At 44.2% G+C, this 26,625-nt stretch overlaps 2 protein-coding genes across 4 annotated transcripts in view; one reads left to right on the top strand and one right to left on the bottom strand.

Annotated features, from left to right (window-relative positions):
* Positions 1-6,947, top strand: part of CNTRL (centriolin) — a 59,609-nt gene extending 52,662 nt beyond the window's left edge. For all 3 annotated transcript variants that reach the window (XM_081847413.1, XM_081847412.1, XM_081847414.1), the window contains 6 exons: positions 203-343; positions 1,667-1,942; positions 2,443-2,505; positions 2,969-3,178; positions 4,717-4,800; positions 6,559-6,947. In XM_081847413.1, the coding sequence (XP_081703539.1) occupies positions 203-343; positions 1,667-1,942; positions 2,443-2,505; positions 2,969-3,178; positions 4,717-4,791 (765 nt within the window). In that variant the 3' untranslated portion in view covers positions 4,792-4,800; positions 6,559-6,947. The remainder of the gene's footprint in view (positions 1-202; positions 344-1,666; positions 1,943-2,442; positions 2,506-2,968; positions 3,179-4,716; positions 4,801-6,558) is intronic.
* A 1,904-nt stretch (positions 6,948-8,851) lies between these two features.
* RAB14 (RAB14, member RAS oncogene family) overlaps positions 8,852-26,625 on the bottom strand; it is a 37,548-nt gene continuing 19,774 nt past the window's right edge. The window contains exons 2-8 of the mRNA XM_081847808.1: positions 22,159-22,217; positions 17,353-17,406; positions 16,368-16,545; positions 14,304-14,370; positions 13,050-13,137; positions 12,778-12,808; positions 8,852-11,058 (exon numbers count right to left, since the gene is read on the bottom strand). Of these exons, the coding sequence (XP_081703934.1) occupies positions 10,881-11,058; positions 12,778-12,808; positions 13,050-13,137; positions 14,304-14,370; positions 16,368-16,545; positions 17,353-17,406; positions 22,159-22,210 (648 nt within the window). The 5' untranslated portion in view covers positions 22,211-22,217 and the 3' untranslated portion in view covers positions 8,852-10,880. The remainder of the gene's footprint in view (positions 11,059-12,777; positions 12,809-13,049; positions 13,138-14,303; positions 14,371-16,367; positions 16,546-17,352; positions 17,407-22,158; positions 22,218-26,625) is intronic.

Here is a 26,625-nt window from a genome sequence, read left to right as displayed (position 1 = left end):
GTTCACAAGTCACTCTATTAGCTGCTGCAATCACATGTGCATAATTTAATGTCATTTGCCATGGGTTGGGCCCTGTCAAAGCACTGTTACCTGGATGGTAATTATCATGCCAAGTTTTTGTTTCACAGGAGCATAACTGGTCATCTGAAGGGAAACAAAATATAAAACTGTGAACATGCGCACCCACCAATTTTTATTTTAGGAACAAAAACAGGAAAACCACTGTTTGCAAAAAGAAGTTGCCTCCATAGAGCAAGTGGCACAAGACAACCACCTGCGAGCAAAGCAGCTTATGAGGGACCTTAGCCAGATCCAAGTGGAGTACATTCAGCTCAAGTCACAGGTAGGACTTGAATCCAACAAATTGCCTCTCTATGATGCACTACATCCTGCAGAAAGGTGGGCAATTCCACCTTCCCACCTTCCCCTGTATTTTTTACACCAAATGCAAAAGAATAGGGATCATCAGTAGGGTCAATGACCATTTCATGTGGGGGTTCCGTTCCTGGCCCTTGTGCATGTCAGCAGAGCGCATGTAAGTGCACCCTGCACTGCCCACGTCAACCTTTTAGTGACATGTTTTGTGACATTTTCAGTCACTTCTGACTGAAATCACATGTGCAATCACATGTCTTTTGAACATGCGTTAATCAGTCGTTGCCTGTATATCTATAGTGCAGAAAAAGTGGATGGAGAGTTTTCCTTGCTGTTTCCCATAAACATTAAAACTCAGGATTATCCAATGAAATGCACATTCATGGTGAGCAAGAAGGGAAGACTTCACAAAATGCAGAATTAATTTATGGAATTCGTTGCCATAGTATGTGTTTATGACTACAGAATTAGATAGCCTTTGATAGACCTCACCTCCTCCAGGAAAAAGCTATCAGCCATCCATTTTCAGAGGCAGCAAATCGCTGAGAACGAACAACACAGGACATCTGTTTACTTTCATGCTCTGCTTGGGGATTTCCTGTGGGAAGGAAGGAGGTTGCTGGACTAGATGAAATTTGATCCAGCTAAGATCATTTTGAATGCTTCCATAGGAACAGTTTCAAGGCAGGCTTGACTTCTAACACTGCTCACTTTATAACTCAAGAGCAATGGCTTCTTTTACACATACAGAGGTTTGATTCCAAGGGTTCTGTGTATACACGAAAACACACATACTCAAACCCTTGGAGCCACACCCTCATGTGCATCCCTAACCTTCCAAAGAACTTTTAAATTCTCTCTTCCTTTACCTGAGAAGGCCCACTCAGCACACTGGCTCTGAGATGCTCTCACAAGATCTTGCAAGGCCATCAGAGTGCCTGCAAGACCTTGTACAACCATCCCAAGGCTTCCAGAGCCAGCACGCTGAAAGGCATTGCCTAGTAAGCAAACCATCGATTCAAACCATCGACCTTCTGATCAGCAAGCCCTAGACTGTGGTTTAGATCACAGTGCCACCCGCATCCCTTTACCATTACCTTATTCTCACATAAGCAGCAGTTCCTCCAATGCTAGCCAGATTAGGAGCCCCACCAGTGACCCTATTCATTTCTGCAGCTGATCACATAGGGCCTGCTGGGTGTCTGCATTGGGTCTGGTTTGCTAATTGGCTGTTAATCCTTGGCATCCTCTCTGAAATCCTGCTGTCTCACCCTTGTGTCCCATTGCTTAGATGAAGAGTCAAGAGAATTTAGAGAAACAACACAAAGAGATGAAAGGGACAGTGAAGTCACTTAAGCTGGAAGTGAAAGACAAAATGAGAACCGGTTTGAAGGATCTGAGTCAATCCCCTCCAAAGCTTTTGGGAGAACTGGAGACTACTTTTGAGATTGAAAGAAGACCTCAGAGTGACTTGGAAAGTCTGAAGGAAAATTATCCTTTCACAAATAATGAGGGAAGAATGCTGTGCTTTGATGAAAAGCTGGACCTTTCCAAAGTCCACATCACGGTAAACACAACCCTACTAAAATCAGTGTTAAAAAAATCAGAGCTGCTTCGGACCATCAATTTTGCATGCAAGCAAGAATCATTCTTTCTGTATTGTGCGTCTTATGAATCTCAGTTTGAAGCAACCAACTCCTGCATCTTCCCTGCTGTGGTACACCTGCATTGGAAACACAAACACAGGAAGCTTTCCCCCACGCTCAGGCTCCTAGACTTTGATCAGTGACACTTACAGTCCTAGTTTCTATTTCTTTAAAAATAAAAAACTAGAGGTCTAAAACCTGTTTTAAATAAATAAATAAATCCTGAACTCCTTGAGCTGCTGGAACTTGCAAGTAGGGTTCTGTATTTATGCAGAGTAGCTGCAGCTGCATGGTGTTCATAGCCCTGCTAGTTTATGATGTCACTGTCCTATGTTCATTATATGATGATTACCAACCTGCAAATCCTACCTTAATCTTTTTATCAGGCCACCTATTTCAATCTGTTCTCTTTTCTCTCAAGGATGAACAATGGCGTGGAAAAGCACGCCGAGAACAGCTGCAGCACCATGAGGATCGGCTCAAGGTACCACAACAGTTCATGTACTAGGTTCCCAGCCTTTGAGTGGGGCAGGGGGCTAATATTTCCAGTTATTGTGGGGGTCATAGTTTTCCTTGATAGTATGTACACCTTTTCCCCACGACGGGGTGAGCTCCCGTTCTTCGGTCCCAGCTCCTGCCCACTTAGCAGTTCGAAAGCACGTCAAAGTGCAACTAGATAAATAGGTACCGCTCCGGCGGGAAGGTAAACGGCGTTTCTGTGCACTGCTCTGGTTTCGCCAGAAATGGCTTAGTCATGCTGGCCACATGACCCAGAAAAACTGTCTGCGGACAAACATCGGCTCCCTTGGCCTGTAAAGTGAGATGAGTCGTCTGCAACTGGACCTAATGGTCAGGGATACCTTTACCTTTGCCTTTATGCACCCCTTTATTGATATAGCACAGAATTATCTAATAAACCAGTCAGTTAACTCAGTGTGTTCTTTAAGGCTCAGCTTCGTCAGTGCATGTCAAAGCAAGTGGAGGTGTTAATTAAAGGAAAACAGCAGACTGAGGGCACCCTCCATAGCCTGAAGAGGCAAGTTGATGCATTGGATGAACTAGTTAGCAGTACTTCAACAGACTCGCAGTTTCCTTCCATGAACTCCTCAGGGTTAACTGACTCTCTGCATGAAGAGTCAATTCTCACAATGAACCAGGTAAGTTTCCACATTGATTTGGATTTACTGCTTCTGTGTAGGAGAGAGCCTTTCTATTTTCATTCATTTTAAAGTATACCCTGCCTTTTGATCAAGTGATGATCAGTGGCTTACACCAGAAAAAAATAGCACATGGCTCTTGCTAGTGGCAGGGTCCAGAGTGTCCTCCTTTCCCTCCTTACCCCTCCCAGAACAGCTGTTGAAGCAGTTCTTTCTGGCTGGAGGCAACTAGTAGAAAACTTTCTCCCCATGTATTGGGTTTGCTTGAATATCAGAAATTAATTCTCTGTGGTCTGAATATGCATTGGCTTTTCACATGCATATTTTCTAAAAATTTTGGAGCTTAATTGTATGTTGGTTTTTAACAGGATTTTGTGATAGCTTTGTGTTAAAATGTGTGTCCCTCCATGCATAACCTGATACTTCAACATTTCATCTCACTGAGGCTGTTTCTCCCAAACTACACCCACCTGTCCCCCATCTGATGTCAGCTGTGGGGCAGGTGGAGATGTGGCTAGATAGACTGTGGAAATGATCCCTGCAGAAAGCAGTCCTGTCAGTCTTATGCTCAGCACTTGGGGAGCACTGAGCACAGGACTTGCAAAGTGCTTTCCAATTCCCTGACAATCACCTGGCTACTGGGCGCTGGGAAAGCACTGCACAAGGGACATCCCAACCATCTATCAAAGTTGCCCCATAAGGGCTGATAAGGATCTGGCCCATTGAGCCAAACAGGCTTTTCACTCTTGATTCTCTGAAAGCAGGGGTGTGTCTCTTGAAAATTTAGCTGCTCCTCTTCTAGTTCAGTCCCTGCTTTCACTCAAAGCAGATATGTTCTTTTTCTCCTATTTGTGTTTCTGCTCAGTTTTTTGTTTAGCATTTCTTTAAATTCCTTAGTATCCTTTCTCTCCTATTTGTTTCTACTTAATCACTCTAGTTTGTATTTTGCTTTTTTCCTTACCTCTTTGCTGTTGGCTCTTCTTGCCCTCTGTCCCTGTTTTGTGAGATGGCTGCAACCACCAAAGCTAAAATAAAATGCATGTTACAGTGGTTAAGAAAAAGCCTCCCAGATGGCTGCCTTGGAATAAACTGCCATGGATCTCTTTCAAGTCCTTTTAGTAGACACCCCAGTAACAGGCTTTCTCTGCAGAGCCAATTGCCTAGACTATAACAAGTTTTATTCTAGTTATATCCTTTTACTGAACCACCTTGTTAGCAGTTTATATTTTGTAAGGGTTTTGGAAAACTTCAGCACAGGAGGAAGGAACTGGGAGATGTACTACTCTGAGCAATGAATTTATTCACTTTGAATGTTCTGACCTGCTTATCTTGAATAAAAGTTTTGTGTATCCTTTCTTTTTATATTTTACCAAATATTTTAGCCTGCTGTAAGTTTTACAATAATATAATCAAAATAATAATCATAGGGATTATGCTGCTGCTATTATCCATATCCCAGAAGCAAGGAAAGTCAAGGACTCTTGGAATGTGTTGTCTTCTCAGTTTTTTTGCTCATTGAATGGGGACATCTTTTCTAGTTTTCTAGATCTCCTTCCAGGACATCAACAGGTATTTCAACACAATCTCCAGGTATTCATCAGTACAAGGCATAATCCCAGCAGGTAAGAGTGGTGGAGTGATAACAGTGGAATGTGTGGAATTGATCAATAAATGTTAACATTTAGACTGAAATATAAACACAATTTCTAGGGCAGTGTGACTGTGGCCCTCCAAATGTTGGACTCCAACTCTCATCAGCCCCAGCCAGCATAGCCATTGGTCAGGGGTGATGAGAACTGAAGTCCAGCAACTCCTGGAGGGCCACAGGTTAGCCACCTCATTCAAGGGAGTATGTAGTTCTTATTTCTAAGTATGACTTTTTTTGAAAGTCTAGCATCTGTGTAATCAGCCTTCCTCCATGTAACTCAGGGGGGGGGGAGTTACAACTCACACCTATATCTTGCATCAAACACTGAGGCCATGCTCATGATTTAGGGCACTTATGCTTACAGTTTTCAATTGCTAGTGACAGCCTTCTCCATCCTGGTGCCCTCAATCTGTTTTGTACAACTCTGCGTAGCCCCAGGTTGGGGTAGCGTAACCTGTGGAGAGCAGTGCATGAGGTTCTTTTACATCTTCTGTAGGGCATTCCAGAACCTTAAGTGGGATCCAAGCCTGTTCCCTGTTCTGGAGCAGGAAAAGCTCAGAAAAGCAGGGTGAGGGGGAGATACCACTCCAAGGTCACATCTTGCCACAGGAAAATGAGAAGAGGACATAATTGCCCTCATCTAACTGTTCCTCCATAGCTCCTCCAGATTTGAAGTCTCCTGCCTGTTGTTCTTACAAGCACATAATTAAGATTACACCCCCACTGAGTGATGAGCAGGACTCCTTAAAATGTCCAAGTCATGGAATTCTGCCCATGGTGTCCTGGCAGCAGTTTTGCCTTCAAGCAATCGCACATCAGCACTGAACAAAGAGCACCTGGGTTGGATCAGGCAGAAGACCTCTCCCACATAATCTGAGATGTTAGTGGAAGCAATGCCAGGGAGCTGTCAGAGAACCTGAAGACATTTTCAGTCTCTCGGGACTATCTTTCCCCCCTAGATTTTATTTCCAGCATTGTTGGTCAAGCCCACATAACAGACCACAATTTAATCATAGCACCTCTGCCCTGGATGGTCACACCAGCAGTTCCCAATGGAGTAAAGGTCTGCCTAAGCCTATAACAGTACCCTTCGCAGAGTTTGAGAGGGTGCGTAATGTTGAATGAAACAACCTTCCAAAAGGTAAAGCATTTCTGGGTGGCATAATCGCCACTGCTCCCTAGTGGACCATTATCATCTCTTTAGAACTCATCTGTTTTTAGAGTGGCCTCCTTGCTGTAGTGATCTTTACTTCTCCCTGCTGCACATTGTGTTGGATTCATTATTTTTCTATAGTCATAAAGGCTATGTGGTGGGTTGCCTTGCTTTTCTAGTACTGTACATTGTGGGGAAAGCTAGGTAGCCCCTTCCACTGGAGAGCATCAATTGTATTGAACCCTATCTTGTCACCTAGAGGGAGGTGCTCTCACCAGCCTTCTGGACTGCCCTTCCTAGATGCATTCATGGTTGGCAGCTCCCCTTTTCTTAGCTCTGCTAGCAATTAGGAAGGTAACAGCTTACCCAGAACCTGAGGCAACACAGTACCTCAGTTTACTTCGAGCCAGACCAGCATCACCTTTTATGCTTAAGAAATGACTTCTGCTAAAAAGTTAACTGAAAATCCTTCGTTAATCAATCAGTAAATTGGTATGATTGTAACCTTGCTTGCCATTTGCAGCAAGCATATTTTACAGTAATCACTGAAGTTTATTATTATTATTATTATTATTATAGGTAAGCAGCGAAATGCAGCTGTATTGGTGCAGCCCGTGCCAATAGCCTGGCTTTGAAGGCATCAGAAGACTACCTCATTGGTTTCCAAGTCCCTGTTAATATTCCTAAAGACATTTTAGGTGTGAGCTCAGGTGTTTTTTATTACGTATGCACACTTACTTGAATTTTTATTTCTATGGAGCACTTCTGCAATGCAAGCTAGAGTGTAGCATTTGCAGTATTGAAAGTTACAGCCATTGATGTCTGCATCCTTTTGTTTGTGGGGTAGGGATGCGTGCATTTATTTATATGTGGGTGAATGGGCATAAGCTTTTTAAGCATTTTTAGTGAAAATTTGTATTCTGTTGAATTTTTTTTACAAAAATAAATATTCCCCCCCCCAAAAAAAATACACCTTGCGCTTTCTTCTGCTTTCTATAAACATAAATATTTAGTGACTGGTTGTTCCACCAGGTTCCTATGCATATCTAGGATGTTACAAGGCAGGGATGGGGAACCTCAGGCCAGAAAGCAAAGTACAGCCTTCCTAGGCTGCTTTATGTATCTAGTCCTTGGGTAGATACCCTTGTGTCATGCATTCTTTGCCTGCATGGTGTGTTTGTGTAGAAATATCAACCTGTGCACAGCTGGAATGTTGCCTACTTTACAAATGCAATGGATGTGACTTTTTGAAACTAGCTCCACCCAGGTTGCCTGTAAGGGATCAAGGCTCTCTGAAAAATGTTGCCCACCTAAGGGATTTGAATGTGTCCTAGATTTTGCAGCAATAACTGCTTCCATATTTCCACCAGAAGCAAATTTACTCCCCACTATGAAGGAGGTATTTAAAGTTTGGGGGTTGTCTCCATCTACCTACTTAGAAGATGCAGGGTCATGTGACTTAACTTTTATACAGACTGGCTGTCTCACCTCACTTCCCCTCCTCACCCCCCCAACAGAGCTTTTTCTCAGTTTACACACATAAGTTTTGTCTCAGCTCTTAATTCTGTTGCAGTTTACCTCAAATAGTACTTTATTCTAATTCCTGCTTAAACTCTTAAAATAAAAAGTAACTTTCTCCTCTATTTCTCTCTCTTTCCACTCCCATTCTGTGATCCAGGACTGCAGTGGATTCTGCCACAGCAAATGGCTGTTGTCCATTTGAGCTACTGTGGAAAACTAGCATAAACTTTATTAACATAGCAGAAGCTGACGTTTGTTCACTAGGGGTTGTTCTAAGTAGACTCATTGGAAGTAACATGACGTTACTTAGGTTTACTAATTTCAGTGGGTCTACCATTTGAATAAAAGGGTGGAATACAAAACAACCCTTAAGCTATTTTTTACTGGTCTGAATGTTGAGATCCACCACACATACTTGAAATTTAAGCAATGCTGCACTTACAAAAATGAAGTGAGCCCCCTTTACCTAACAATAATAAAACATGTGCTTTTCAAGATCAGTTTTTCTTCCATCAAACCGATTATGCAACTTCACAATTCTTCAGTGATATTCTCCAATGAACTTTAATGATTAAGACTGATGAGATCCAAGAGCAAGAAGAACCAGAAAGTTCAAAAGCAAAGCTCAAGAGGGAGAACTGTACTTTCCACTACTCCAAATCTAGGGCTAGGTAATGCTGCATTGGGTGGGATTTTCAACACCATTCCACCATGTGTGAGGATTGCCCCTGTTAAAATGGGAACTTGATTTTTTTCTAACAGTTTCCTCTATTTGGAGAGCCTACCTTATCAGCCAAGATTAATCCACAGAAATGTACATTAGTGATAAATTAGTGTTTTCTAGCAGCCTTTCTGGTTGTTGCCTGTTTATAGCAATAAGGTTTTAGGCTCTTCCCTACAGGAGGTTTAGATAAAAAAGAAGATCTGCAACTAGACTTGAGGACTAGTTGATGGTGAAGCAGCACATCTGTTGGTCTTAACATTCCGTGCTTTAACTAAGTGTTCTGCAAAAGGATTTAAAGTCTAAAGGCAAGCATGCTGATTGTGCTTCGACTACACAGGTATGTAGCAGCTCACCTAGAATGATGGCGGGGTTTTTTGCTTTCACACTACTATAAATATTCATAGAGAGCAGGCTAGGGAGGATTAAGTTTGATACATTATACAATAAAGCCATCTATCACCTTCTGTGACAAATATTACACGGGTCTAGAACCTTCACACATGGAATAATATAGCAAAACTACAACAACTGTGGTCTAGTGGGTTCATATAAAAAGGGATACTTGCTTCATGTGACCCACAATCCACACCCTCTTGAGTGCACATCTTCAAAGAACGACCACTGTCATTTATCTAGATACAGGTACTTTATTTACAAATATTTAGATAATAGCATTGTTACAATAAATGAGTACAGCAGCCCAAATAAGTCCTGTCACAGAAACAAAGACCTACTGTAACTTATAATTTGGAGGATATAAGGGGGGGGGGGTATTGCACCACCAACAAGCTGCAGAAAGTGATTGCCTTTGCCCAAACTTAAAATTGTATATCAACTGGTCATGGTCCCCGGGCAAAAACCCCACATGGTGCAATCCAAGCTGCATCTTTTGTAATACCCATCTATTTTAAGAATCTTAGGTTGGGGGAGAGAAACCTATCCAGAGCCAAACAAAAAGGAAACACACAAAGGGACAGTGTACACATTATCCAAACACTTAAATCATCTGCACATTCCAGTTTTGGCTTTTATTTAACATTGACTGTACAGTATGCTGGTTATCACCCTTTGCTTTTACATAGTTGAACATGGCCTTGCTTAGTGTCTTTACAGGGCTAAAAACAAAAAAAAACCTATGCTATATTTGAAGCATTGCAGTCAATATAGTGAAACATAGTGAAGCCCAAACAAGCTTAACCCATTTGTTGCCCTCTTTTTCTTTTAAATAGCAGGTGGTTATGGAAGAGTTACAGTACAGTTGAGATTTTTTACATATGTGGTGGCTCCAACCCAAGTAGACAGACAGGTCTGCATATACACAATTGCTCTGAATTACTTCTCTCAAAGTTCTTTGCAACCACAGCATGGAGGAAGAACTGAGGAGGAGCAGAAATTAAGCCTATGTCAACTGTAGTGTCAAATGCCACGGTATGGTTCAAAATCCCTAGAGTGTAAAATGCTTGACAGTCCAGTTGAGAATATATCTTTTCATAAAAGTGTAAGATGTCCATCAGCCCATCCTTCCTATACAATAAGGCAGGAAATGAAGCTGAATTAATGCAAAAAGTCTTCCCAAAGAGAGAGGAAAAGTATATTAGCACACCAGCAATTGCACAAGACCAGGAATATTAAACAAAAGCAGCAATAGGCTGACGACAGTGCCAAGATAGGACAGATACTATTACACTGGGGTAGGTGTTCTTTTGCACTGTGTCAGGAACCAGCTTCCTAAGCACAACCTCCAAATGCCAACACCACGGAATCAAGCCAATGGTCAGTGAACTGCAGTTACTAAAGCTGGGGGTGATGTGGTCATTATTAGGTTGAACTGTACAGACCAATATATTACCTATTCTAGTGCCAGTAAATCAGTTTGTTTTTATTTCATTAAGATCATATACACAGAATGTACTTTTTAAAGTGTTAGCTCTGTTCCTTCAAAATTTATACATATTTACGTTCTGTTAACAAGGGCCACAAAAGGTAAAAATGGTAAGGAGAAGGAAGAGGTGGGTGGCATCAAGCTACAGAGCACAAGCACAAGATAGATACTTGCCATGTGGGAGGCCAAGATGGATGAAGGCTAACACTCCTGCAATGAGTGCTCCCATGCCGCCGCCACCACCAACAACAACTGCATAATAGGGAATCCTTCCCACTAAAAAAGGAATCTTATGCAGGATCCCACTCTAATCATGTAGGTTGTTTCACAGCAAATCAACTTTTTTTTGTTACTAAAAAGGACAGATCCAGACCACTTGCAGACTGCGAGGAAAGGCTGAAGCTAGTAAAGTTAAATTTTACAAGAGACAAAGCCCTGCAGAAAGAGAAAGAATAATAATAAAAATCATGAGGTCCAACCATCAGTGCTCTGTTTTGTAAATCATGTATTGGTGACACCTATTCACAAGGACTGGGGTGGGGGGAGACTTCTAGATTTACCATGCAGGGAGAGGGTATGACTCTACTTGCCTTTGATAACCTGATTACATCTAAGTTTCTCTTATTTATTTTTTAGCAGTTTAGTGCTGTGTTAAACTGTTGCCTCAGGAGTTTTAATTAAACCCAGTAAGATGGACAGAGGAAACTGAAGCAGCCAAAAGCACTGCTCCTAACAGAGGTGAAAGGTCAGAAACAGAGCCAAGAAGTGAGGTCACTAGCAGCCACAGCCTTCTCTCTGCGGCTGGGGTTCACTGGTTAGTCGGCCACCCTGTGGAGCGGAAGGCTTGTGTTGTACACCAGATTCTGCAGCGTTTAGATCCAGGCTCCCGTCTTGGATGTTCTGATAGATTTTCTTGGCAGCCTCTAGGAATGCATCCTCAACATTCTCTCCTCTGATAAAAGGGAAAGCAGCAATATTAACTTAGAATGTATATAGAAAGCCTGTTGCACAAAGAATTTCACATACCCACCATTAACTATCCAGGAGCAATGTAGCACAGAGCTTCTACCCTTTTTTCCATTCATATTTCATAGGTATTAAGGTTGCACAACCCATCTATTTTAGCCGCCACCACTATGGAAACATCAACAGAACATCTTGCAATGGCCATTTTCTTTGCTTCAGATATTCTGCATCAGCAGCCCTAGTGTCTTCATAGCACACATCAGGATGGTGTGGATTCCTGCACGCCTTCCTGCCGTATGTCCCAACTAACCCCGGATTACTCTTCTCACTTTTACATGGGGCAAGGAAAGCAGATGCAAGAGGATTCTCAGTTGGTACACCCCACTTCAGATTAATGGAGCCAGCTGAGGATGCCCTGCCTGAAGGACCCCAAACTCCTGTAGCCAGTGTTCCCTTTTGCATCTGTTCCATGGAGCACTTCAATTCCACCACACACTACCTTGCTTTAGAGCAAGAATTTCTAGTTCACAGGGCAGAAATTCCTGAAAAGTTCATGAGTCTAAGATCCCAAAACATCAAATGATTGATAAATTATGTTTAACTTGATGGAGCAAATTGCAGTGAAACTATGGCTCACACACTCCTTCCCTCCTCTCCTCTGGCACAGCCACAGGGAGATTTGAAAGCCTCCTTTTTAAAAAGTAAACCTCAGTTTTAGCACGGCACCCAAACTCTAAACTGCAATGAAGATTTAACTATTCCCTGTTTGAAACAAACGTTTCAATAAAGTGCAGTTAAAATAAAGCAACAGTTTACTTCATACAAAGACAAACAACAGTTAAAAAACTGAAGCAAAAACGTCCACTCTCTTCCTCGAGACCATGCCAAAAGAGGAATGTGAGCCCAAAGCTCACTCTAGCTCCTTCCCATCTTGATAAACCATGGTTTTTTGTGACATCTGAACACAGCTATTATATTATATTTTTTGAATTCCTGTGGTTGGCAACAACAGGGTTGGGGTTAGGCCAGTGTGGACATTCTCAGTCAAACCCCTGAACATGCCAGAATTGCTTCTTACTATCATTAAGGAACAGAACTCAGATTCCTCTTGTTTCCCCAACACCAAAGCCACCTTATGGGGCTTAGCTAAGCTTCTATGCACTCACTATAATGTATATTAGTACAGTGGTACCTCAGGTTAAGTACTTAATTTGTTCCGGAGGTCCATACTTAACCTGAAACTGTTCTTAACCTGAAGCACCACTTTAGCTAATGGGGCCTCCTGCTGCCACCGCACAATTTCTGTTCTCATCCTGAAGCAAAGTTCTTAATCCGAGGTACTATTTCTGGGTTAGCAGAGCCTGTAATCTGAAGTGTATGTAACCTGAAGCGTATGTAAACTGAGATACCACTGTATTCTAATGAGCAAAAGTCAGACATGTGACAATGATGAACACAACAACTAATGTGAGGAAGTAAACAGTTAATTAACAACTGAGTGAAGAATTACACTGGACAAAGGGTTAAGCAATACCTAATGCTTTTCCAGGAAAAGAGCAAGTAGTGACAGCAAGATTGGGAAGGTACCAAGGGGGTATAATTGCTCAAGCTACAGAGACTAAAAATCAAAGTACCCCTCAAAGCACATTATGGATGAATCCACATAAGCAATTTCGGTTTCAAGAAATCAAGACTCAGTACTTACGTTTTAGCACTCGCTTCAAGAAACAGCAATCCTGTTTAGAAACAAAATACAACTTCAGCATAGGCAGGAATAGCAAGTGCCCCATACCAAACCTCACAAGTAAGAGTCCCCAAAGAACTCCAGGGTCAGTAGTTTGCATAACCAGATCTGTACATGAGACAACTCAAGCCCTGAATCGCTGAGGTCTCCCCGCTCCCCAAAACGGCTTCTGGGAGTTACCATGGCCTAGAATCCAACCTATACACTCACAGCACTGGAGTAGCAACACCCACCATTCTCTTCAGCAAACTGTTTGGCTTCTTCATATGTCACATCCCTCTGCGCTTCCAGATCCGCTTTATTTCCTATAAGGATTATCACCTGCATCCGGAATAAGGCACAAAAAGATTGCTGATAAACTGGCAGTCTCTGTTGAAGGCAAGAGGTCAACAGCTACATGCTAGTCCTACTCCCTAGGCTCCAGCATCCTGCAGCTGCCACTTTAGCCCTCCTGAGTAGACATGCCTGAGTAGAGCTGGTAAAGATAATCCTTTTATGCAAGGCTATACAGATCAGGAAAACCAAAATCAAATGCTGCCAGAACTTCAAGTGTGAATGTTAAGTGACACTTCAACTTCTTATTACTGCAGGGCCATTCAGATTCAAGAAAGGCTATTATGCAATAAAATAGTCACACTAATGAGGAAGTGAACCTGGCTAGCTAGAACTAACTTCTATGGAGAACAGAACCAAATCAGGAACAGATGTATTCAAATCACTTGATGTTACACAGGGTGGAAGGAAACCAACTTCAACTGCAGAGATGGGGTGGTATTTAGCCTCAAAAAAACCCCCCAAACCAAATCCTATGTGTCTTTCTGTAAAAAAAAAAAAAAAAAAAAAGATTTAAATCAAGTCTTACTGACTACAGTAGTGATTTAAATCGATTTGATTTAAATCATATCCAGCCTGGTTGGCTCTTTCCAACTATTTTTCTTCCCTTTTCTCCTTAATGACTCTTGCCATTACCTTCACATTGTACTCCTTCTGGCAGCAATTATGTTCATTTATAATTTTGGGGAAATTATACTTCATAAGATGACAACCAGCAGCAGCTTATGCAACAGGGTGGCAATTTAGCCTTGTGTTCTGATTCCATGCTTTAGGACAAGGCCTTTTAATCAAAGCCATGATCTTCGCTTTAACAATTTAATCACTGGTAGCAAATTTAAAGCCAGTTCAGTGTGGATGAGCGTTAATGGCACCCTTGATTTCAAACCAACCCCATTTTGATGCATTGATGTAATGGGAAATAAAAAATAAATTAAAAGGTAGCTTTTCCATTTGGCAAGTACTGTAGTAGTTTAAGTGGTAACTTTGTGTCTTTATCAACAAATTGCTACTTATCACACTCTCAACCTCTCCCAAAGATATCAAAATAGGTCATATTTGTTTGATTTTAAATGTAAACAATGAAAAGGCAGATGTTCAAAGGGTGTTTGACAGCCCTACATTTAATGCAACCATTTTTAAACAGCCAAACTCACAGTATTTGGATTAGTTAGGTTCCTTGCATCTGTCAGCCAGCTGCTTAGATGGTTATACGTGCTTCTTCTGCAGAAGACAGAAAGGGCAAAACTAAGTACTTATAGGGTCACACCAGCATAATATGTCAGTTTATTTCCTATTACACTTTGAGGATGGTACTGGACACAACAGGAACATGTTACTTCCAATTTAGGCAATTGAATTGAGCTGTTAACAGAGATTGTTGCTTGTTTTTCATTTCCCTGATTTTCAAGGGGAAATCTGTTAAGACAAAATGTTGCAAAAATCTCCTCTTAAAGAGCTATTGTCTGGAGGGTGGGGTTGGGGAGAACACTGATCTTGTGCATCTGGGGAACATACACATATGCCCAAGATACAGAAAGGTATTGTTTGCTAGGGATTGCAATGATCTGAAAAACCATTCTCTTCTTTTGTAGGACTAACCAATGTGCCTCATTCCCAAGCTTGCTCTGTATCTTTTCCAAAATTAGAACAGTTAAACTTAGTTTAGAAACCTCTGGTTTCAATTCACCCTACTGTAAAGGCAGTAAAATATCAATCCCATAACTAGACTCCATAATTTATTTATTTATTAGCCAAACACAGAGCTGACAAATACTCCCAACTTCTTGCACTTAGCAACAGGCTTCATGTCCTATTTAAAATAGACTAAAATAGGACTAAAATAGTCATATTTTTTCCGTGGGGCATTCTTCACTCAGTTCAGTTCCATGACACCATACAGGAAGCTAGATGCACAGGAGATAGCGATGTATTCCCAAAAACAGATGCTCCTGATGAGCCAATGTGTTTCTGCCCCACTTACTAGCAAAGTAAGAACCTCGCAAAGAACCTTTGGCAAGCTACCAAAGCCCAGAAACTCAACAACCCCAGATACTTGACTTTTAAGAATATTGCTCTTCCTTTTCCAGACTGTTGTTCCTGGGCAAGGCCAAAAAAAGAGAAGTGTTTACAGGTATTACATAACATTAAGGTCTAAGAAAGGAGCAGCTGTTAAAGCCGCAACCTTGGCTAAAGTTCCTCTTAAAATCAAGACAATGACTTGACACTTATATCATCCTGAAAAGATCTACAGTGGTGCCCCGCAAGACGAACGCCTCGCAAGACAGAAAACCCGCTAGACGAAAGGGTTTTCCGTTTTGGAGGCGCTTCGCAAAACGAATTTCCCTATGGGCTTGCTTCGCAAGATGAAATGTCTTGCGAGTTCCTGCGGGTTTTTCCCCCTTTCCCCCCCTTTTCCTAAGCCGCTAAACCGCTTATCAGCTGATCCGCTAAAAGCCGCTAAACCGCCAATAGTGCTAATCCGCTAAGCTGTCAATGGGCTTGCTTCGCAAGACGAAAAAACCGCTATACAAAGAGACTCACGGAACGGATTCATTTCGTCTTGCGAGGCACCACTGTAATTAGGTTTGTTTTTCTAAAAAGTGACCATGCTTTTAAAATCTGTTTTGAGTCACGTGCCCCTTGCAGAAATATCAGCAAAAACAAACAAACAAAACCTTGGTGCATTATGTTGATAAAGTCGGCAGAAAAGGCCATTCCACCACCAGCACCTTTCTCCTGCAGTACTAGAACCTGGAGTCACCTAAAGCAACAAACAGTAGATTCCAGCAGACAAGAGAATAAATACCCTACTTTGTGCATAGCTAACCTCTGGAATTCACTTCCATAAAATGTAGTGACTGCTGCTAGTTTTGAAATGAATTAGCTAAATTTATGGAAGCAGGTCTTTCACAGTTGAGATGGCACCTTCATGCCCAGAGCCGAAATTCATGGGATTCTGGGGAATATTGCTGGGGCAATAATGACAGAGGGCCACTGTGTTCATGACCTGCCTGTGGGCTTCCCAGAGACATCTGACTGGCCGTTTTTTGAGAGCAAAGATATTGATGAGAAGGAGCCCCCAACTGATCCAGGAGTGTCATTCTAGTCCTATTAAGAGCTAGGAAAGTAGTGAGTTTAACCTCAGCAGCTGATGTATGACTGCTGTAGGTAACATAAGAATGTACTAAGGGTGTCTATAGCACAAGAAGGCCTCTTACCTAGTAATATCGTAGACCATAAGAGCGCCTGCTGCTCCTCTGTAGTAGCTCCGTGTGACAGCCCTGAATCTCTCCTGTCCTGCTGTATCCCAGATCTGCAGCTTAATTTTTTGGCCACTAACTTCAATTATTCTTGTACCAAACTCAACACCAATTGTATGGGGACAATCTGCCATAACTGTTGCCAAAAAGGAGAGAGAGAGACAGAGAGAGAGTCAGGCGACCAGTACTTCCATTTAGAGCTCTCAATAGCAACACTGAGCATGTGCATGTAAAACTGAAAACCTGCTTAATATTAACTTCGGATTTCATCTCACCCATCCCAATAAAAAGAAAAAGGAAATCTAACTGCTATAAAGTTCTGTACTTCATTAACAAAATTATTATCTTTTTTCTATATAACACTATCCCATCCCCAAGCTGTTCAGGTTCATTTTCTCATCAGGAATGAGAAAGAGACAACTGTCCTGCCAAAAACCACACTAGCTCTTGACCTCCGTTATCTGTTTTGTTCTTAAACAAATTTAAGGTATGCCTTGTTTTTAAAAATTCTGGTCAAAGATAGAAAGATAGCTGGACTTTAAGGGCTTTGGTAAGTTACAGTCCAGTTAAAACCTACGCCTAAGATGGGAAAAGTAATACTGGACCTAACTGCTGACCAGGCAGTCAATCTTAAGTAAACCAGCACAAGGAACATAAGTGAGTCATGTGGCCTCAAGGGAATGTAGAAGAAGCTTTGTCAACCCATGATGCTCTTCCAACCCCAGTTAAGACAGACTGAAAATAGTGTCCAACTGTAATAGTGGCACATTAAACAATTTTGCTAAGTGTCTTTGCCTCAGCCGTGCTGGACCACTCTCACAAATAGAGCCAGGCAGATCAAAGACACAAGAAAAGCCCAAATCAACTTGTGCAAGGAGGAGAAGAGGCATGCTGTGGATTACCATCTAAAATCACTTGAAGGTCAATATGTGAAGAGACTTACATTTCTTTTCTGTAAACTGGTGGAGCAAGCAAGACTTTCCTACACCCATGTCCCCTACGGGACAGGGCGGAGGGAGGGGGGAGAAAAGAAAGAAACAAGTCTTAGTAACAAGCGATGTACTATTATCACTGTGCTTGAAACTTAGTATCACAGAAGAGGACTATGCAATAATGTGTCATTCAGACAGGGCCGGCCCAAAACATTTTGGCACCTGAGGATCACCTAAACATGCATCCTCCCGACTGCCTTACTAGGACATTTTCCACATCGGTATAGCGCGTTTGTACAACACCAAGCACTCACCAGCCCTCAGGCAGCATGATCAATGGTCAGGGATGATATGACACGGAACAGCCAGTGTGATATAGTGGCCAGAGTGATGGACTAGGTCCTGGGAGAGCAGAATTCAACCCCCCACTCAGACATGAAGCTCAATGGGTGGCCTTGGCCTGTCTCTCTCTCTTCTCTCCGTCTCCTCCTCCCCCACCCCTAAACCTACTTCACAGGACGGTTGTGAGGATTATGTGAGGAAGAGGAGAATCTGTGTACATGTACACCACCTTGAGCTCATGGGATAAAAAGGTGAAGCATAAATCCAATAAATACTGTATTGAATGCACCATCGAATCTAATGTGCGTCCTAAACATAATTTGGCAAAAAAAATGTGTGCATTAGACTACCAAAACTATCTTGACTTGCAGGGAGGGCATGCCTCCTTTTTTACAGCCCCCATCCTGCCACCCCTGTGACCCAGAGGCTCCTTCACCGCCTGGGCACACTGAGGACTAGCCATGTGGCTGGCGCGCTCTCCCGCCGGCCACCTTACCTGCCCAGAAGCCCGGCTTCTCTTCCTCCTCCTCTGCTTCTCCATCACCAACCACAGCCTGGACCCCTCAGGAAACCACACAGCAAAGTCGCCCTGCCCTGCCCAGTGGGATTCACTGCAGCCTCCTGCGCAACAGCGTCCACCTCCGCTTCCCTCCGACAGAGGAAGCTGCTAGGCTGACTCAGTTGATCTCGCAGCAGGGCCCTGGAGTGTGGCAGCGCAAAGCAGGAGAGCAAGCATGCACCAAGAAAACAGGCCCCACAGTGCCAGCTTGCCTTTCTCTCTCTCGCAGTGTGGAAGTGCTGGGCCCCGCCTGTGTAGAGGAGCTGAGGCAGGTGGGAACCACGCTTTGGCTCGCCTGGCTGACAAAAAGGGTATGGGGGGCTTTTCCCTCGTGGCGCTTTCACTGAGGGAGAGAGGGGTTTGCTTATTATTCCCCCTCTGCCTTGCTTTAGGGTGCTCAATAGAAACCTCCCCAGGAGCTGAGGAAAACAGTAACAGTTATTTCCCATCCCCACACACTAACTCAGTGGGTTACACAGCCCACTTAATTGCGGAGAAAGTCCCAGATCTACTTCTGAGTAGGTAAATCAGGATCAGCACTATGCACTGTTGTATTTACTTGAGTCTAATGCACCGTCGAATCTACTGCACATCCTATTTTTCACAATGTACCGTATTTTTCGCCCTATAGGACGCACTTTTTCCCCTCCAAAAATGAAGGGGAAATGTGTGTGCGTCCTATGGGGCGAATGCAGGCTTTCGCTGAAGCCTGGAGAGCGAGAGGCGTCGGTGCGCACCGACACCTCTCGCTCTCCAGGCTCCAGGAAGCTATCCGCAAGCCTTGCGTGCCCGGGGGAACTCCCCCCGGCACGCAGGGCTTGCGGGCGGCAGCCGGTAGCACGGAGCATGGGACGCCCTTTGGAGGACGCCCCGAGCTTCACGCAGGTGTCCGCAGCCTGCCACCCGGCGGGCGGGGCGCCCTGAAGCAGAGCGCTCCGCGCGCCGGACAGACACCTGCAGTGTGGGGAGCCCTGCAGGAGTTCCCCGCAGGGCTCCCCACCCTGCGGATAGCAGCCTGCCGCCCGACGGGTAGGGCGCCCTGAAGCAGAGCGCCCCGCGCGCCGGACAGACATCCGCAGTGTGGGGAGCCCTGCAGGAGTTCCCTGCAGGGCTCCCCACGCTGCGGATAGCAGCCTGCCGCCCGGCGGGCGGGCGGGGCGCCCTGAAGCAGAGCGCCCTGCGCGCCGGACAGACATCGGCCAGCCCCACAAGCTCAGGGGACAGCGGGGAGGCGCAGCGCCGCCATCCCACTGTTCCCCAACCTGGTTTTGGGGGGGAAATAAAGGGGGGGAAATTTCCTTTATCCCCCCCCCCAAAAAAGTAGGTGCGTCCTATGGGACGGAGCGTCCTATGGGACGAAAAATACGGTAATTTGGCAAATGTATGCTTTAGACTCTAGTAAATACGTAGCCCAGCAACATTTGAAATGTGCAATCCAATGGAGGCAGCAACCAAGGCAAAAATTAAGGGAATGGGCTGGAGGGGTGGGCAGAGGAAAGTCAAGAGAGTGTAGAAATAGGTGGGTAAGGGAGGAGGAGGAGGAGGAGGAGACAGCAAGGTGGAAGACACTGCTCCACAAGGTGGGTCCTCAAAGTCGCTGTGTAATGCAGCGGCAATAATGGAGCAGTAGCTTGCTGATCTCCAGGTGCTCAGTGAACAGGCTAGCTGCTCTCATACATAAGTAATGAAAGTAGCAAGCCTGTCCGCCACGGCTGTCCAGAAAGGGGTGGCACTTGGAAGAGGACGAAGAGAAGCCCCTGCCTTGCTGCCACTTTACACAGCAACTATGGCAACCCCACCATGTAAAAAGCAGCAGCAGGGCAGTGGCTGTGGCTGTGACTCTTCAAAACCACTTCTCTCAAGTGCCATCCAAGGCAGGTGCCTCACCTCACATTACTGAAGGGCCAGCTCTGTGTTCTACAGTCTACTGGTGAATAATCTCTGTGCACCAGTTGCTTGTAACACTTCACGAGTAAGAATTATAAAAGTAAATTTTTAAAAAATGAAACAGAAAGCACTGCTACAGCACTGCAACAGACAGCACTAGAACTATTAACCTCAGCATCTAGTGCAAATGTTTCTCCCCTCCATTCCTTCCATGTTTTATAAGACAGAGGAATTTTTTTTATTATCCTGCACTTCCTCCAAAGAGTTCAAGGTTATGAACACTCATCCATTTTCATCCTGACTGCTACTCTGCTGTCAGAGTAGAGTTGAAGAGGGAGAAACCCAAAGCCACACAGAGAGCTTACAACCAGGCAAGGAGCTGAACCTAGGCCTCTCCCAAGTCTAAGACTGGCTTGTTAAACATTAATACAAGACCAGCTACTTTCAGAATAGCAGCGAGTAGTCCAACAACTAGTACACAGACACTTTAGTTCTTCCTCACTCAGAAGTAACCTAAGCCACGTCTAGCATGAGGAATGCACAAAATATTTAAGGCTTGGTGTAAACAGCACATAAGCCATGTTGCAAGTTTAGGGCCCAATGACCTATACAATGTCAACTATAAACTCTCCCCTGCTTTATACCACCATATGACTATTTGTAGGCCAGTGGGTCATTGTGTGCCAAGCACTGAGCAAATCACAGCACAACAGCCGCTGCAGCTAAATGAAGGGAAATGGCTTGGAGCCACGATCTCAGTCTCCACTTCATGACTATCAAGCACGAAGTTTTACAGGTGCTTTTACAGCTGCACAGTGAGAAAAAGCTTTGTGCAACAGGAATTCCTTGCCCAACATGGCATACTCCCAAATGAAGTTTCCAGTGAGCTTTGCAGAGGCTGCATAACCAATAGTCCTGCAGGCTAAGCCCCTCAGAGCAGTTTAAAACAACCAACCACAGTCATGAACTTACTATTGCTTAACTCTGTGTCTTTGAAGGCGGCTGTCATTAACTGAAATACACTGGGCATTTCATAGTTAACTGGTTGCCAGTTAATTTCAGGGCCCATTTCAAGGTGCTCACATTGGTGTTTAAATGACTTCGGCCGCAAACGCCTGAAAGACCAACCCCTTTCCTCTAGATCCTCTTGGGTGTTAAGCCAGGCAGAGAGGGCCTTCTTGGTAGCTCTACCACCCTCAGAAAGTATGGGGAGTAGTGGCCCACAGCAGGCTTTTTTTGTGACTGTCCCTAAATTGAGGAATTCCCTCCAAGTAAAAGCACATCCAGCACCATCATGATACAGCTTCTGCCATATGCTGGCAGATGTCTTTACCTTGGCGTTTGACATCAGAGATATTTTTAGGACTTGTCCTATTTTTCTAATTCGAAATTGTTTTAACCAATTGTAATAATCTATTTTTACATTGTTGTAACCTGCCCTGATGGTGAAGGATCAATGAGAAATCAAATCAATAATAGCAATATATGTATTATCGTTGTTTCTTCTCCTGGAATCCAATGCGGGTTGGAAATTTTCTTCACAAACGCTTTGTTTCACAAGGACTATCATTTGATTTCCACCACCCACCCTGTGAAGCTGAGACTTTGTTCTTCCTTCAATCAGCAAGACAGTGATACCAAGAGCAAATCAACAATTCAAAACAATTTTTAAAGGAAAAGGTAATAAAAATTTCAACAATCCAGTAAGTATTAAAACAGATATTTCAAAGTAAAAAATACAAAATTCATGCAAGGGGGACAATTTTTAAAGCAACAAAAGAAGACTGAGGTGCTTCCATTTTTAAGCAAAGGTTGCAAACTGCAGTTTTCTTATCTGTAGTTCTAAACAGATATAGGACTTCTTTTCATACTGCCTCATTAGCTGCTCTTTCAGAAAGGAAGTACATAGAGATTACTGGCCTATCAGAACACCAAAGCATGCTAACAGCAGTTCAACCCTCTAACAAAAACTTACCCACCAAGTAAAACAAATGATACATACAAAGACCTGGTTTATATTTATACTTACCAATAATGATGTACTTAAAGATGTAGGAATAGTTGTAAGGTGCGGTTGCCATGGTGGCACTAGAAAAAAAAGAGAGAGGATGTTATCACACACTACACCAGTGGTTCCCAATTAGCTAATTACTGAGGACCCCCTATTTTTCAAAAGTCAAGCCACAGGACAATCTACTTTTGAAGATTTTGATAACTCTATGGCAGTTACCTCTGCAAAGCAGTGTTTTGAACAAAATGTGGGGTAGCCCCTAATAAGAAAAAGATTTTAGGAATACTAAAAAACAGACTAGGGCCAAGCAATGTCTGGTTTTCATTATCATTATATATTAGCAGATAACATCACAATATTCCAAAATATCACAATGTCTGAAATTGGAGATCAGGCACAGGGATGAGAGAAGGAGAAGTCATGGGGATCAGGTGGTAGAGCTCGGGAATAGCAGCTTTTCAACATTGTGGTGTATCTCCAGCTAAACATCACAGTTTGGCGATACACCACAACGCTGAAAAAACAATGTGCATTAGCCTCTACCTGCAAGACATCGGGTGAAACTTCCTCAGCTCTCACCTCAAGAGCTGAGGCAGTTTCACCCAGGCTCATGGTCTGGAACAATTCAGCTTGTTTGCGCTGCTCAGGGGGAGGGAATGCCCCCCCCCCAGCTGAGACAGCCCTGGAGCTTCGGGGCTCCTTTAACTGCTCACTGCAGAGAACGGCAACTGTGCTCCCCTCAGCTGAGCAGTTTCACAGAGCTGCCAACTTGCGGGCGGGCTGGGGGCTCCTTAAATGCGTGACTGAGACAAGGGCAGCTGAACATTCCTCAGTCTAGCAGTTTAAAGATGCAGAGGGAGGAACAAGCTGTATTGGTGCCTCACCAATACAGCTTTGTTTCACCCTCTCCATCATATGAGTGGGATGGCGGGTTCACTCAGCGATCTATTGCTGGTAAAACCGCTGCTGCTCCTAAGTCCCTCTGCTAGCAGCGCCTCCTGGAGGAAGGAACTTTGGGCTCCCTCCAGCGGATGCTGCTAGCAGAGGGACTCAGGAGCAGCAGCAGTTTCAGCAGCGATATACCATTGAATAAAGCCAACATCGCAGTCTGCTCCTCATACCGGTCCTGGGCAAGGCACAACGACTTTTGCCACAGAGCCAGGCTCTGATGAAGGAGTCTGCAGTGGGGTGCCTGTTAGCGCTCCCTCTCAACATTGTGCCTGGAACCATGGACTCCACAAATCCCCCACACTGCATCTCTGTGATCAGCTGCCCTGTTTTCCCTCAGCGTGGGGGAAGGCAGCTCAGATCAGCAGCGTTATCGGCGGAGATCCTCGTGTAATATGGGCAGTGCCTTGAAATCAGTTGCTCTGCTATCCCTCGTGCAAGAAGCGATATATTGCTGTGTATTGCCAGATCAAAATCACTACTGCGGTGTGATTTCAAAACAGATTTTGGTCAATATATTGCAAAATCACACAGTGGTAAAACAGACCATAAAATTTTTGATATTACCACGCGAAAATGACAAAAAAATTAGTTGGGGGAGAGGCAAGGGATATGGCCGCGGACCCCTTGGATGTATTCCGCAGACCACCAGGGGTCCCCGGACCCCTAATTGGGAACCACTGCACTAAGCCATTACACCAATTCCCAAATTACAGTGGTACCTCGGGTTAAGTACTTAATTTGTTCCGAAGGTCTGTTCTTAAGCTTAAACTGTTCTTAACCTGAAGCACCACTTTAGCTAATGGGGCCTCCAGCTGCCGCTGCACCGCCGGAGCACAATTTCTGTTCTCATCCTGAAGCAAAGTTCTTAACACGAGGTACTATTTCTGAGTTAGCGGAGTCTGTAACATGAAGCATATGTAACCAGAGGTACCACTGTATATGTTTAATAGTGCAGCAGACTTAAGGTAAAGAACTACAAAATCTCAAGGTAACCGAATCCAGTTCCGCTCACATATGTTCCTAGATAAAGTTTCAAACACAGACTACAAGAGTTTGAACTTAAAAGTCATTTTTACTCCTAAAATGCTGAAATATTTTTCTCTGATTACCATACTCATAGCCTTCCATAAATGTTATCACAATTTGAGGAATGGGGGAATTTTGGCTAACCAGATGTCATTGGACTATAAAAGTCCCATCATTCCTGACCACTGTCAATGCAGTGTGGGGTTGATGGAACACGAAGTCCAACAACATCTATAGCATCCCAGGTTCCCCATCCCTGCTCAAATCCAGCACAAATAATCCGCAAGTGGTAGTGATGGGGAGCATATTGTTGTTGTTGTTTAGTCATTTAGTCATGTCCGACTCTTCGTGACCCCATGGACCAGAGCACGCCAGGCACCGCCAGGCATATTAACTTCTTGCAAAACCCAAAGTTGCAAGGGACACTTGGGATCCACAGTTGTGAGGTAACCCCTTTGGGGAAAAAACACTAACAGTGCAACACTTCTTTATTCTGAACAGTTAAAGCTTCTGAACAATCAGTAACAGTCCCAGCAATACTATAGCACTCAACGCTTTGAAGACCCAGGCGGCACAGAAGGTAACAAGGACATGAGCAGTCACTCACCACAGCCTGCTAGCATCTGCCTATCAGAGACAGGATGAACCGTCACATCCAAGCTGGAATGATATTTTGCAGACAAAATGGTAGACATTTTCTCTTGTCACCACTGCTCCATCTTCCATTTCCAAGAAGCAAACCTCAGGTCAACCACAGTGATGGCACAGACTTCCACCACCACTGTTCTTTCCAAACAAAAGGTGTTCTGCACTGTTCTGCACATTATTTTTAAAAGAGTTGATCCACAGCATAGATGCTGCACTCTACATTTTACTCCAGTCTAGATTCTACTCTGCACATTTAGTATTTGGCCTGTATCAACTGTAGCAGCCTTGCAAATAATCAATAACATTTACTAGCTTGACCATCTAAATATCTCTACGATAGGCACTTATAAACTACATGAGAGATCAACTTTTTCAAAAGCTTCTCACAGTCCAGCCACATGGAAGCAACTTTTAACACCACAGGCAACCAAATAAACAGCTATTTTACAAGGCACTATATCCCTTAACAGTAGCCAACTAAAAGTATAATAGCTGCCTATAGACTTTTTTAGACTGCTAACAGAGTCACACAGCTTCATTACAAAGATAATAATAATAATAATAATAATAATAATAATAATAATAATAATAATTTATTATTTATACCCCGCCCATCTGGCTGAGTTTCCCCAGCCACTCTGGGCGGCTCCCAATCAGTATTAAAAACAATACAGCATTACATATTAAAAACATCCCTGAATAGGGCTGCCTTAAGATGTCTTCTGAACGTCAGGTAATTCTTTATCTCTTTGACATCTGATGGGAGGGCGTTCCACAGGGCGGGCGCCACTACCGAGAAGGCCCTCTGTCTGGTTCCCTGTAGCCTCACTTCTCGCAATGAGGGAACCGCCAGAAGGCCCTCGGCGCTGGATCTCAGTGTCCGGGCTGAACGATGGGGGTGGAGACGCTCCTTCAGGTATACAGGACCGAGGCCGTTTAGGGCTTTAAAGGTCAGCACCAACACTTTGAATCGTGCTCGGAAACGTACTGGGAGCCAATGCAGATCTCTCAGAACCGGTGTTATGTGGTCCCGGCGGCCACTCCCAGTCACCAGTCTAGCTGCCGCATTCTGGATTAATTGCAGTTTCCGGGTCACCTTCAAAGGTAGCCCAACGTAGAGCGCATTGCAGTAGTCCAAGCGTGAGATAACTAGAGCATGCACCACTCTGGCGAGACAGTCCGCGGGGAGGTAGGGTCTTAGCCTGCGTACCAGGTGGAGCTGGTAGACAGCTGCCCTGGACACAGAGTTAATCTGCGCCTCCATGGACAGCTGTGAGTCCAAAATGACTCCCAGGCTGCGCACCTGGTCCTTCAGGGGCACAGTTACCCATTCAGGACCAGGGAATCCTCCACACCTGCCCGCCTCCTGTCCCCCAAAAACAGTACTTCTGTCTTGTCAGGATTCAACCTCAATCTGTTAGCCGCCATCCAACCTCCAACCGCCTCCAGGCACTCACACAGGACCTTCACCGCCTTCACTGGTTCTGATTTAAAGGAGAGGTAGAGCTGGGTGTCATCTGCATACTGATGAACACCCAGTCCAAACCCCCTGATGATCTCTCCCAGCGGCTTCATATAGATATTAAAAAGCATGGGGGAGAGGACAGAACCCTGAGGCACCCCACAAGTGAGAGCCCAGGGGTCTGAACACTCACCCCCCACCACCACCTTCTGGACACGGCCCAGGAGGAAGGAGCGGAACCACTGTATAACAGTGCCCCCAGCTCCCAGCCCCTCTAGACGGTCCAGAAGGATGTTATGGTCGATGGTGTCAAAGGCCGCTGAGAGATCCAGCAGAACTAGGAAACAGCTCTCACCTTTGTCCCTAGCCCGCCGGAGATCATCAACCAGCGCGACCAA

Source organism: Podarcis erhardii, assembly GCF_964252035.2.
Source record: "Podarcis erhardii genome assembly, chromosome: Z".
Taxonomy (NCBI): Eukaryota; Metazoa; Chordata; class Lepidosauria; order Squamata; family Lacertidae; genus Podarcis; species Podarcis erhardii.
This window is presented reverse-complemented; position numbering and strand designations above follow the sequence as displayed.